Source organism: Lathamus discolor, chromosome Z (genome assembly GCF_037157495.1).
Source record: "Lathamus discolor isolate bLatDis1 chromosome Z, bLatDis1.hap1, whole genome shotgun sequence".
NCBI classification, from domain to species: Eukaryota; Metazoa; Chordata; class Aves; order Psittaciformes; family Psittacidae; genus Lathamus; species Lathamus discolor.
Window position 1 is genome coordinate 5484925 of NC_088909.1, and position 14550 is coordinate 5499474.

Genomic DNA, 14550 nt, shown 5'->3' on the forward strand with positions numbered 1-14550 from the left:
AAGATAACAGAAAGTAAAAAAAAAGTGGGAAAGATGAATCTGTCATCTGACTGGGATTTCACAGAATCGTAGAACAGTTAGGTTTGGAAAAGACCTCAAGATCATCCAGTTCCAACCCCCCTGCCATGGGCAGGGACACCTCACACTAAACCATCCCACCCAAGGCTCTGTCCAACCTGGCCCTGAACACCGCCAGGGATGGAGCATTTGCAGTTTCCCTGGGAAACCCATTCCAGTGCCTCACCACCCTGACAGTAAAGAACTTCCTTATATCCAATCTAAACTTCTCCTGTTTAAGTTTCAGCCCATTACTCCTTGTACTATCACTACAGTCCCTAATGAGGAGTCCCTTCCCAAAATCTCTACAGTCCCCCTTCAGATGCTGGAAAGCTGTTAGGAGGTCTCCATGCAGCCTTTTTGGTTTGATTTGGGGAATCAAAAGTAACAACCCATTGATGCTAGAGCAATTATTTCACCGTAATGGCACTGGGAAATCTGAATTATATAGCAGAACATTAAACATAACCACATGTATATCTGACAATTCCTTTTTGTATAAGGAAATTAAAAAAAAAAAAAAAAAAAACAACAAAAAAAACAAAATTAAGGAATCTGGAGTCTATTTAAAAATAGTTTTTGCTATTAAACATTAATCTAAGGGGTTTCTTTTGAGAAGTTGACCTAATCCTAACTTCTGGCACTGAGTAATTTTCTCGCTTGCCAACACAAGGTATATGCTTGGTGGATTTCCAGCAATATTAGGGTTCAATGTTCACTACAGTCACAAGTATGTAAGTACGTATTTGATACTGCTATTGACTAAAGGCAGAAGTATGAATCACTTGGTTCCCAAAGCTTTATTGTATTTTGAGAAAAGAACAAGTAGTGATTGATTTTGATATGAAGGTGCACAAAACTTTCTCTCCTGAAGCATCTCTAGAGTAACACATAGAGTTCCAAGTACTCTGAGCTGCAGCTCAGATACAGATAAGCAATTTTTGCTATAGTGACTTTGGAGTAATTCCTTTTACTTTTCAGTGCTAACTCTATCTGAGTCATGCTGGTTGTAAACAAATATTTTCCTTTTTACTCTCTTAAGTACTGAGCATTCTGAAAGTATTGATACTCAAAAAGTTGTTTTTTTTTTTTTTTTTCAAACATACTTCCTTACTACTTCTATAGCAAGGATTTAATTTCTTGATGACAGCAAAACCTCTTTGGAAACTAGGGCTATTTGAAAGAAAAAGAAGATGTATTTGGATTAATCAATAGAGACTTCCTTCTGCTTTTCTAGTCATAGTCCTTAGCCCTAAGAGAGAATTGAAAAATATGGGCAGTGAGAATCTCTCAGATTTTTATCATCTTTTGACCCTTCCAATCCTCTCTCTCCTGAACCAAAACCATTGCCTTAGACATCTACAAAATAAATGGTGTCTCCAATGTGGAATGCCTAATTTTTATAACCTCCCATTGTAGATCATCAGGCCCTTTGTAATAGCAGAATATGTACTGGCATGTAGTAATTAATCAGCTCCCCCAAAAAAATCTGCCACTCAAAGTTTTTGTTATGAGTACAAGTGTTATTCACTTGTCACACTGGGATTTTAACATGTAAACAATGATAGAGCTAATATTTCGTTCGTTTTTTCTATAAAGAAACTTAGGCAAAAAAAGACAACTTTCAGTTATCAGCCTCTATTTAAAGTACATGAGCAGCTGATATAATTCTTTGTGTCACTCTTAGTATGTAAGTGTCTTGAAGATGACGTTTTTAAAATCTCTTTGCAGCACATCAGTGTCAGAGAAACTTGAGACGTTTCAATGAGTGGCATATAGACGATCAGGAAACTACCTGTTATAGAAGGTAGCGTTACCAAAACTCCTAACCCAAAACATGAAACAGAGAATATAAATATTTCTCAGTGCAACTAGAGAACTGGAAGTTTTAAAAAAGTCATATTCACATCTTCTTGTGGAAAATATGGATCTTTTCCAGAAAGTAAGCTATTATAGGAGTATATATTTTATAAGTCATCAATATTTGAGAATCACCTGTTTTTCATGCTATGTTGGATAACATACTAGAGGAAGGAAAAGCCAGTAACTTATCTAATAAATAAATCCAAGATCCTCAAGCAGAGCTGGGAACACTTTTTCTTGTTCCTTCAGTATCATTTGATGCTTTGGTTGGGATTTTGTGTTGTTCATCTGCAGAGAGGACAGAAATGTACTTGCAAAACCTCTGCCTGTTAAGTGTTTATTCTTTATTCCACCTACAATCTACATTTTAAAAAGCTTAGGTGTATGTATAGCAATTACCCCAGTCTATATCCAATGAAATTGTAAAAGGACAGCTACACGTAGATGTTGCCCAGCAGATCTGGCAGGAGGATAACCTGGAGTCAGTAACAGCTAGGGATTCTACCTACAAAGTTGTCGACAGGCCTGAGTTTAGGGCTACAAAGGAAAACCTGCTGAGGTCTCAGCCACCTGCACAGCAGAGCCAGTGCATGAATGCAAGGGAGTTCCAGTGGTCCCTGGCATCTCAGAGGCAGTCATGCTCAGTTCAGAGCGAGAAAGGTAAACGTAAGCCAGAGAGCTTGTCATTTACAAAGAAAGCAAAAAAGTTTGCTCACACAATGGTCTTATTTTTCCCCCAGAGGTAGTATTCTTACATGTTCTGCTTAATGTTTTGAAGAAAAGCCATCCAGTGATTTATCTGCTTTGTGATCTTGGTATTATATTCACTGCCCAGAGTCAGTTACATTATGCTGAAATGGCTGCTTGTGAGGTTTCCTCACAGGTTTTTTATAGAAACCAAAATCTGTTCCCTATTACTGTCAAATAATTTTGTTTTTGTAAACAAAATCTGACTATCAAGCTATGTGTTAAATTAAATGAAAGTAGATATAGATAATAACAATATAATGAAAGATTTGCAGAAATTCTGCCGCTACAGCTTTATGCAGATCAGGCTTTTTTATTTTTTTGTTAAATGAACATTTTTTCCTAATGTTCTGTTACTGGGAATCTTCATTATCCCCTGAATGATACTACTGATATTTTGATATAGCATTTTTATATTTATTTAACTCTTTTGCACAGCCTCTTTCAAGATTTAAGAATGGATTAGTGAGCTTTCTCATCAAAAACATAATAGGAATCAAACTAAGAACTACCGGTACATCTATTAAAGTAAGATTCTTTCTCACTGCAGACATTTAAGCCCAAATGCTGGAAAGTTTGTCATAAACTTAGTTTTAAATGAGAGTTCACATCTCAGGAACAAATACTTTCCACCTCTCTGTCCATTTGTTCATAAACTAGCAAGCATTATAACTGGAACCTTTCTTCTCATTTTTATTATATTCTAATATTTGAGATACCATAGACTATGGAATCATCTCTGAAAAGGGACCAAAGACCCATGAATTTTTCTCTGAAGACCCACTGCTCCTCACATTTACAGGCACCAGAAACCATAATATGAGAAATGCATTAATCCAGGGAAAGGGATGAACGCTTTATTTATCTTGTATTTTAAGCAGAAAAGAAATATGAGATATCGTCATATCTGTCACTAAAAATCCCCAAACCATAAAAACTGAGGTCCAGTGATGGAATTTACTGTATTGCAAAACAAGTTGAAGGTGTGCAAGTGGGAATTCTGTCAGAGAAGACAAGACAAAATGATACAATTATTCTCAGTCAGAGCTGATGTGCTCCAAGGTATACTTTTCCACACAATCACTGTAAATATGAATATTTTAGAGGTTAATATGAAGATCAAATGTAGAATGCATTTTCTGAAAAGATTAATATCTTTTCATTAAAAATGAGAGTGTACTGTTGGTTCAGCATTTGCATTTAAATTGAGTAAGTAATAAGTACATTCACTGCTTAAGACACCTATCTCCAAAATGGAAAGTATGGATAAAGAGAGTAGTGTCCATCTGCAAAAGTGGACTAGCTTTTTCTATTTTCTTCTGCTACCCCTTCAGAGAACTTAACCCCTATCAACAAAACCACTGTGATTTACTTATCACAGCAGACCGGGTTGCATACCTTAAAGAACATTTTGGCAGGCATTCACTCCATGCGAGCGATGTATTGGTGAATATGTATCGGTGGGTTGCTGTTGACTTGAAAAATTGCTAGGCACCATACAGTCATTCATCATTGTACAGACACGAATGGGTATTTGCTAGTTGTTATACACTGCTTTTAGTTGCAGCTGTTTGAAGTCTAGAGCCATCCATTTAAGCAGGAGGCTCAACCAGCTATTACATTATTACAAGTGGTCAACAAACATGAGCAGGATGGGCTAATGTAACACCGTGTTTCTTGCTGTTTATGGCATAAGGCTTTCAGCTCCATGTTTCTAAGTAGCAAAGAGAGGTAAAAGGATATATGGTTCAAATAATGGTGGGTTGATGCACCAAGATTTGTTCAATTGATTGCAGAATATAACACTTGCTGACTGAAATGGTGGCGTGACACACTTGGCAAACTGAGAATCTGTCTCATTGGAGAATGCATTTAATTTGACTGAATCCAGCCCAGGATTTCTCAGAATCACAGAATACTTGAATTAGTTTTCTTGAGGTGTTTAAAAACATACATGACACCATATAGTCCAGCATGTAGAAGATAGCTCAAACTATTTGCTAACTTCAATGCAAATTAAGCACAGACATTCCTATACAAAGCAAAAGCATATTACTCCTCAAATTGTGAGAAATAAATATTTCACTTAAGCAACTGTGGCGGCAGGTTTCTTCTATTACTTTAGTCAGATAAAATTTATAAGAGCTTACAACTGCTTTCCTGCAGAGCAGAGGGGTATAACACTGACAAAATAGCATTGTGGGTAAGCAGAAAAACCGATTATCAATCCATAAGGGAAACTTAAGAGTTGATTCTACAAGAGTACAAGTGTCATCTCCTCCTATGTTCATGAAGAACATTATTTTTTTTTTCACTGCAGGGAAGTGTCACTTTGAAGTGGACACTTCATCCCTGAAATACAGAATTCAGGACATTTCCTCAATGTTTCTTTCTTTTTTGATTCTCCTTTCTCATCACCAACCCACATCCCCCCATTGTTCTCTATTTTGGGTCGTTTAGTCCATACACTTTGATGGAGGGCATCCTTCTCTGAACTTATGAATCAAAATGTATTCTCCAATGGATATCTGGAGGTATAATTTGCCCCCTAACACTCTTCAATCTTCATTGCTGACACATTCAAGGATGCCTAACTCCCACAAGAATAAAAAAACAACACATTAATCTTTAAAAACATGTCCTTACCTTTCCTTCTGAAAATGAAAATGAATGCTCTTTGAAATTATCCGAGTTTTGCTTTAAACCCTGAGGATCATGCACTTTAGGAAACAAATTTGAATCTGAAAAATTTGTAAATAAAAATATGCTGGCATATAAATATAAACCCTATACGGTGCTAAATATTTCCTTGGAGGCACGAAGCACTGAGCTTCCCTCAGCAGATGTTAATAGAATTCAAAAGCACTCAGCAGCTTCCTGGATGCAATCTGTGGGATTCCCACATACACTTTTTCTGCATACTGGAGAGATTTTTTTTTTTTTTCCTTCATGCTTTTGTAGGTGATACTATATTATGGAAACAGCTCCAAAATAGACACTGGCCCCCATCCATGATAAAGCAAACACCCATTCAATTACTAAAAACACTAAAAAAATAAAATAGCTAATTTGGTTATCTGAAAGCAGACAGGCAACTTAAAAGACTTAAGATGACCTTTCTATTTCTAGATAGTGCAAGAAAACAGCCCTAAAGAGAGAGTGGTGCCTTTCCCATTATGTATTCCTTCTGCTACGTTATGCAAAAAAGAGCTTTGGAACATCCTGTGATGGAGAGGTCACCTAACGCACAAGGAGCATTCTCATCTCCATACCCTCAATTTAGCAAAAGACCCAATAAATGTCAGTCATGGAAAAAGACATTTTGAAGGCTTGTAGGAATTTAACAAACTTGTCTTAATTTTGAGCTAATCCTGTGTGACTAAAACAGGTGCACAGTTGATGTTCACTAGAAAAAAGTTTGTCTTTTTTTTTAATTCTATTTTATTTTAAAAGTGTCTACTAAGAATCTCCTTTTCATTCTAAAGTATTACCAGAAAAAAAAAAAAAAAAAAAGACCAACAAAACCCACAAGTTTGGTTTGATTTCATCTCCTTAAAATAATTAACCTAGATGTTTACTTAAGCATGCTAAAATTTCACACATTTATTTAATTGGGCTCCTTTTGCTCCCTAGACAACCAAATGTTATTTTTCTTTAGGGTATATACCTGTACTTTGATTCTTTGCGCTGAAACAAGAATTTCTGAGGCTATGCCATAGCAAACTCTCTGAAAATGCTGAAGCATGAAAACGTAAAGACTGTATACACACTGTATGTGCCAAACCCACCAGATGCTTTGTATGTCCACATATCAGTATTTCCCACTAGGCAATACCCTTAGTCTCCTGCTCCCTCTGATGCACAAACAGGAAATAAATGATGCTTAATTTCATTTCACAAAAGCTTAAAGATCCAAGCAGTAGCAAAACTTATTAAAAGAGGTGGAAAATATGAGGAATCAATGTTTTAACATGCCTAAAAAAAAAAAAAAACAAGTTCATATCAACCTATAGTGCACAGAATATACATATGATAAATGAGAAACAATTTTCTCTCTTTTCCATGTGCATCCTAGAAAAGGTTTTACTTTAATTTAGCTTCTAACTTGGTGATAAGGGCTAATGCAATTTTAAACAGTACATCTACAAGGAACAGCTAATAATTTTTGACTGTTATTCACTTACTAGACTCAAACAGAAAATAAATAGAGCTAACAAAACCAGAAAAATTACAGGCAATTCACCCAATTTGAAGTTTAAGTAAAATCTAGGAGAAGCTGCTTCTCATGAATAACCAAATTCACCAGGACTCATTTTTTCAGTCTCTTCAGCTGTGTAATTCCCTAGCAGAAATGCACTTTTCTCTCTTCCTCCTCCTCAGATAAACAATCTGAGTGTGCCTTCATGATCTATACCCAGTTATCAGCAAATAAAGCTATCAAATCCAAGTCAGTAAAAAGGATCAGCTGAGTTGTTTAACATCTATTCTCTTTTCCAAGCAATGGAAAACATTGCAAAAATTTTGCTGTTCCTTATGTGTGTCTACTACAATACATTGTCTACTGAGATGCTACGAGAGAAGAGTAAGAACTGAGGAGGTAAAAGCATTGCTGCCTCCTCTTCACAAATACTATTACACTCTTTTACAGTCTTTTTCCAGCCACCATTCTATGCCTCTGTTTACCTTTTCTGGTCTCTGATATTATGCACCTACTAGCAATGCTCTTAGGGGAAAGATCGTTTCTTTGTCCCATGTTTCTACAATGTGATTCTTAGAAGATTGTTATAAACAGCCAAAGCACTTTAGATCTACAAAAGTTCACCACAGAACATATAATAATAATATCAGCTGATACTCCCACAGAAGAGTGGCAAAAAGTAACCCCTCCTGCCTACCACCTTTCCAGCATGACCTTCAAGCCTGGTGATATGCAGATACTTTATTCCCTAAGCAGTAGCTAGACAGAGGTTTCCTCATCCAAGTGTTACTCCTGTCTTTATCCACTGGAGGCAGACAATTCTGTTACAAACATTAAATTTCACAAGCTACATGGAAATACATAAGGGTTATTTATATAGTATCAAGATCACGTTGGTACCCAGAATTGTTCAAGTTAAGACAACAAGGCAGCTTGCTCCTAAAAGCTTCTATTAAGCTTTAAAGTAGAAGATAAAGATCTTTGACCATGGATGCCTAACTCCACAGATCTAAAAAAGGAGGCATGACTATCAATTTCTACAGAAAACATCTTCCCAAGCCTCTTACCTGACAAGGCAATATTAGATTGGACTTAAACTGCAGATAATGCTCATTTTTAGTGTCTTTTTTTTTTTTTTTTTTTTTTACACAGCTCTACATTTTGGTTCATAAAACATAAAACATTTGCAAGAGCAACAAAATTTACTTTGCAGATTCAACAAGACTGCAGCTTGCCATGCCACTTTCAAAGTGAAGGTGTTGAATCAGCTATTATTAAAAATCATGAGAAATTCACCTCTTGCTTTAAGGATATACTAGCCAGCCGTACTACCTGTTCGATTGAGGCCAGGCGTCTTGTATGGAGACAGCATCATTATTTCATGAATCACCAGTGACCTTTGAAAGATACTAGGAAAAGCAGGCATGTTCATTCCCTTCCATTGATTTTCTAATTTTGAGTAAATTGGTTTAACCTGGGGAATGGTTATCTATTAGGAATAAAAAATACCCAAAACTGACTTCAGAAAAAAGTATAAAGCTTTCGAACCAAAACAATGAATTTAGAAGGGAGACTTCAGGCAAAAAGGTAATGATTATATAAATCTTAACTTGGGCCTGACTCTGTGGACAGCCACACAAGTATGAAAGAATTCAAATCTCTTTAAACTTAAGAGACAGATCTACAGGCCTAGACCTTTGTTTTACTACACTATGTACCTGGAATGTGTGTCTGGTTTACCCATTAAATGTCTGCTGTTGCAAAAGCCTGCAGAAAAAAAAAACTCGTCTAAAATGGAAAGTGATATGGGCATCATTTTCATCTGGTTAAAATGAGACATAATGTGCTGAATATTGAGAACATTGGACAGTCATGAATCTAACCAACTTAGAAGACAAGTTCACTAAATTAGCATACACCTCAAACAGCCTGCAAGAAAGAACCTGCTCATCTCCAGCAAACTAAAAACACACAGGGCTCCGCAATGGAAGGGAATGATGATTCATAGGGTAACTCTGTAGGGTCATCATTGTATTAATGCCTAGACTTCATATACTCTGATAAGTAGACCTCTGTCTAAACAGATTTGCTTTGCTTTGTTGTCCTGTGAACATGGAATGATCATACCTAAGTCTTCTTTGCTATCAATTTATGCTATCTAATAAACATAAATTATGGCATTATGGTAATTCATCTTAAAAGCACATGCAGACTACCTGTTCCTTTACTATTTTGTATACTTTTTTCTATTTTCCTTTTTTTTTTTTTCTTGCCTATGGGGTACCAAGCTAGTTAGTCCATTAAGCCCACTCAATAAAATTCTAGAAAAGGATTGAAGCCACCAAACTCTAACAACCTCATAGCAAGCTGTATGCACAATTAGGTTCGGGGATATTTTCTTCCTTCCAAGCACTCAGTTGGTAACTCTAAGTTGAATTCCACTTATTTGTGAGATCTTTGCTCTTGTCATCCAACACTGCGTCTCACCCAGGAATTATGAGCTCCTAGACACATAAATCTTGATCTAAGCATACAATTTCTTACAAAACTTCTTACAAAACTCTTAAGATTCCTCAAATTTGAGCATTTGAACCCCCACTCCTGCAATGCTCTATACTTCTTTTCACATCACAGATTACAGGCACAAACATTAAAATATCACACTGGCTATAAGAAAATGTTCACCTACCTCACGATCCAACAGTGCAGATGATACCACTGTAACAATATCTCCTTTTTCTGGGTCAATAAAGAACATATTTGGAGATGGCTTGTCAGGTGTCTGCTTGAGGATGTCATACCGAATAAGAGCATTGTCTGTGTTAGCATCATCACCATCAACTGCTGTTATACGCATCACAGTTGTTCCTAAGGGAAAGGTAGACAGATAACAGATTGGAGTTAGCCAGAAAATGTAATATTATGCTGCCTTCACATGTGAGAACCAGATGGATGCAATACGTAATTATCTCATCAAGGCAACAAAGTAGTTTCGCCTGATAGTTGGTACTTGTATCTGTGTTACTTTGCTTTCTACTGAGCCAACAACAAAAGACCAGTGTTTCTTGTTTGCAGCTGACATACGACTCTAACATAAGTTCTCCATATTTGTTTGCCTTATAGTCATGCTTATTAATCATATTTCACTAAATCAATTCTAGATTTTTTTTCACTTTAAATTCTACAAGTTGAAAGTCTTCAGGATATATATGATCAAGATGACTGCTGAAAGAAGAGAAATGTCTCTACTTTCACTTTGAAGTCTTGCATAACTGCAGAATTAGTTGGACATTATAATTTCTGTCAGTAAGAAATTTTCCAATGATTAAAGCCTACATTATTCTAATTTCAATTTGTGCAAATTTATGGGCTTATTGTGTCAGCCTCAATACAAAAGAACCCCAAACACCTCTATTGCTAGACTAACCTTCAAGTGATGAAATGTTTTTTTAACATGAAAATCCTGTAGCACGCAGTTCTGCTATAGAGTGCAGTAAGGTAAATGATAATGACTGCAGATTCCTAAATTATTTACAGGATAAAAACCCCACTCTTCTATATTACAGTTAGTGCAGATGCTGACAATTCTCTACTTATACTCTGCATATACTTCTGCAAGTAGTAGAACAAAGCATCAAGTTTTTTCCTCTCCCTTAGACAGGCACACTAGCAGTTCACATAACCCACATGCATCTGTCACATCACAATTTTATTTACTTTGTACAGTACATTGAGAAACAAAGAAAATAAGTAATTACACACCTGTGTAGACCTGTGAAATATTCATCCCTAGACCATTACAATTTCTCAATTAGTTCATTTGTATGTTTAAATACAAGCATTATAAAACAAGCAAACAAACAAAACAAGCAGAAAATAAACAAACAAACAAAAAAACACCCAACCCAACAACAACAACAAAGAAAAAAGAAAAAAAAAACCAAAAACAAACCCCCTAAAAGTAATATGTCATCATAACAAAATGAAAATATTTCTGGTAATACTGAGCTAAAGAAAGAGTAAAATCCTACCTACTAAGAAAAAAGTCATGATCAAATCAACAAGCTAGTTTCAATGGTGAATCAAACAACAAATTAATACAAAAGGTATTAGCAAACTTTATACAAATAAGTGATCTAGGAAAGTGTCCATTCTTTAGCCTAAAAATCCCAACTGAAACAATTAATCAAATCCCATCAACTTGTATTGCAAATATACAATTTGCATTTAATTAATTTTGCACTGAAACCATGTTATCTAATGTGTGAGCCACAATGTCAAAATCAGTTGTAATTCTTTGTTGGAGATTAATTCTTCTGTGGTGGTTAAACCACTCTTTTCCCCCATAGACCTTCAGTGAGCAAGTATTATTGTAAAATGCCATGATGAAAAACATTTCAAATACAAGATTTACATTCCTTAACAGGTCTGTAAGATCATACCTTCTGTTCTCAATATCCACAGAGCCTTTTGTGGCAAAATGACTCAAGTGATTAAAACCTTTGCTACAGACAAGGCCTGGGACATTACACTAGAAGTGGCTGCAGAACAGAAATATGTGTCATACATGTCCGATGATAACCAGTGCATTTATATATTCTTTTTGAAGGTCTTGAAGTACACATCACTAAAAAAATCAAATAAAAATGAAATATTGTAGTAAAAGTAAAAACAAACCTAGCTTCATTTACAGGCTATTATAACAAGTGTCAGGTTCACTGTTCAACAAGCACAGCTAGCTTGTTTAGATACGTTTCTTCTTTTTTTGCTTTTGTTGTATTTCCCAAAGTCTTGCCTTTTGTAGTGACCTTGAATATAAGCTCTCAAAGGTTTTGTTTCATTGCTATTTCAGGCAGTGTTACACCCTTGAGAAAAATAACAGAGATCTGACAGCATGTTGGTTTTACTCACCAATGATTAAAGGTCAGACAACTCAAAAAGAAGCTTACCACTGCATACCATGCCATGTTTTCCAATACTACAAGATGATCCTAGCCCTGGTATTTTCACCTACTTTTTTTGAGACTTCTTCAGAAGAAAAAAAAGCTATTTTCTAAGAATGAAAATTCACAATTTTTTTAGCGAGTACAACACACTGTAGTATTTTTTACTTATTTAACACATTTTGAGAAGATTATTTGTGTTCATATTATGTAATGTGTTTCACAAAGATCTAATCGAGTGATTCAGTGAAATAAACAAGAATGAAGGCAAATCTTCAAGGGATCTTAAATACTGACCATATATAAGAGAGAATGAATGGGGTTTGGTATGCAACCCCTTCTTGACAAGTGCAACTGAATAAGATGCTATACTTGAGTACAATGGACTATATGTTAAATGAATATACGGTTACTACCATTATTAATCCACTAGAGGAGCTGATGTTCAGCAGAGATTTAGAAACAGATTAAAATATATACTGAAGTAGAAATACTATGTATACGGTTGTCCTTGACAGTTCTACTAAAATACTCTGATAAGACTGGAAAGTACATGTAGATTTTAAGATGTAAACCCCCAAATCTCTATTCTGTCATAAAACTGGCTTAATACAATGGCTGAATCTGATTCTGATTTGCCAGCTGCAGTTCTTTAACCTCTCAACTCACTGGACATTATCTTGTTCTGCAAAATCATTCCCTTGGTGAATACTGATAAGAAATTCCAACAGCTCAGAAGAGCAGAATTTTACATTCATTTAGCACAGAGATGCTAGCTCCAGGAGGAAAGCTGTAGAGAATTAGATCCATTTTTCTCTAATGTTGCTTCTGTCAAAAGTTTTGAGATACTAGTTTCTAACTACCATCAAAGTGACATTTACATTTAAGTAAAAGTTGTTATATTCTCACAAGTTTATATAACAGATGTAAAAATGCAGGTAAAATTTGGCGTTGTCTTTAGATGTCGTTATGCATTAGTACAATCTAAGGTTGTACCTGTTCGCAAACATCAATACAGAAAACTACACCACATTAAACATCACCTATATGTCCACATCGGTACAGCAGCCAGAGGAACTGCTGAATAATGTGGCTGAAAGGAAGCCCTTGCACTGATTTGAAAGTTGGTGCTAGGCTTCTGCAGCCATGGTGAGAATGCTTTGAAGAAGTCCAATGGCTATGTATTTCTGTGGAAGAACTTTCTATCCCAGTCGAAGATAGGAAGTACATGGGAAGTTCTCCTAGGAAATATAGCTATTGGACTTCCCTCTTCACATATAAGAGAATACACATGACCATACACTTGGGATTGTGCCACCACAAAAGAGAATGCTTAGAAACATCCTTTTCCTAAAAATATAGTGAGACAGGTTTTTTTTTTTTTAAGAATCTTTACAGCATACATCCGGTCCAAAAGAGTTTAATTCAAGATGCTCACTTCCTCAGCATTTCTCCTTCATCATAAAGTTTTATTCTTCATAAAAGATTCATTTCCCCAGACCTATAAACTGACTACTTCTAATTCAGTGTCATTTTATAAATACTTCCATTCCTGGCATCAATCAAATGCAGCTGGCTTTCAAACCACAAAACAACAGCTTGCTACATTATCATGTTAAACAATATATATTAACTTATCAAGCTGAGGAAGAAATGTCTGCAAAATCAGCAACTTTATAGTTCTGCTGATGATGTGCAGATAGTCATTGAGGCAGCCTCTCTCAGTAAAGGTATAGTTATGCTTTTGTGTGTTTCAGAGTTCATGGTTTATTTGTCATACATTCTGAGCAGTTTCACTACTACAATAATCACTCAAAACCTCTCTTGTACCTCCCACAGTTCCTCACTAATCAGCTGTATAAGCCGCCAGCCCAGTCATTGCTCCAGAGGCTGCAGGTATCAATCTGTTGATCATTCATTTGGCTTGTATGTTGTCTTGAAATAAAGGCAAAAAGCTCCCCTTAGGCATTTAGATGTAAAACACACTGCTTGCACAGTTTTGTGGTGATTGGAGCAGATGGTTTCTTGGGAAAAAAACTCTTTGGTTTTGGTGTCTCTTTTTTTTTTTTCTGTCAAGATGCCAAGAGAACATCAAGAACAATTCAGCTGATGGATGAGATTACTAGTAACTCCCATCCTTTTATTTATTTAGTCTATTCATCTGCTGGGTTTACAAAAAGGACTGGAATGCAGTGGAACTGAGACCTATTTCTAGCTTCTTGAAATGTGAACATGTGTCTTAAGCCTACAGCCTTAAAAGACTCTGTATTTGAATATTAACTATAAAATAATTAAGGACTGAATCATTTTAGCTTTGAGACCTACAATGCTAAGAAACTTTACTCTGGAGTTTTCTCCTATTATTTTCACACTTTTTCTGAGTCTGTGCTGCATGTTTGGCATGTTAAACGTTTCCTAGATGTGCAACAGAAAGGAAGGGGTCTAATTTCCTAATTAGTATGACTGGATTGCTGAGTTGTATTTCTTTGCAAGCTCATATGTAGTTCTCTATACACTGATAATAGTTGCACAATGGTATACTTTCAAATAGAAAAGCTGTTTTAACCTAAGAAGGAGAACAAAGAATGAAAAACGGGATGAAAAGGGAAAAAAATCAAGAGAGTGGCCTACATCTCTAGAGCACATTGCATTTATTAGTACAGAAAAATTATACCAAATTCCAGAAAATGGAGCAAAGGAGGACACCCTCCTGACTACTACATACCTAATTACATGTTTGAT

General features: G+C 35.8%; 1 protein-coding gene across 3 annotated transcripts in view; it reads right to left on the reverse strand.

Moving 5' to 3' along the window:
- The window catches only part of CDH13 (cadherin 13), a 533860-nt gene that overhangs the window by 163274 nt on the left and 356036 nt on the right, over positions 1-14550 (reverse strand). For all 3 annotated transcript variants that reach the window (XM_065662579.1, XM_065662578.1, XM_065662577.1), the window contains exon 7: positions 9555-9733. In XM_065662579.1, coding sequence (XP_065518651.1) covers positions 9555-9733 — 179 coding nt within the window. The remainder of the gene's footprint in view (positions 1-9554; positions 9734-14550) is intronic.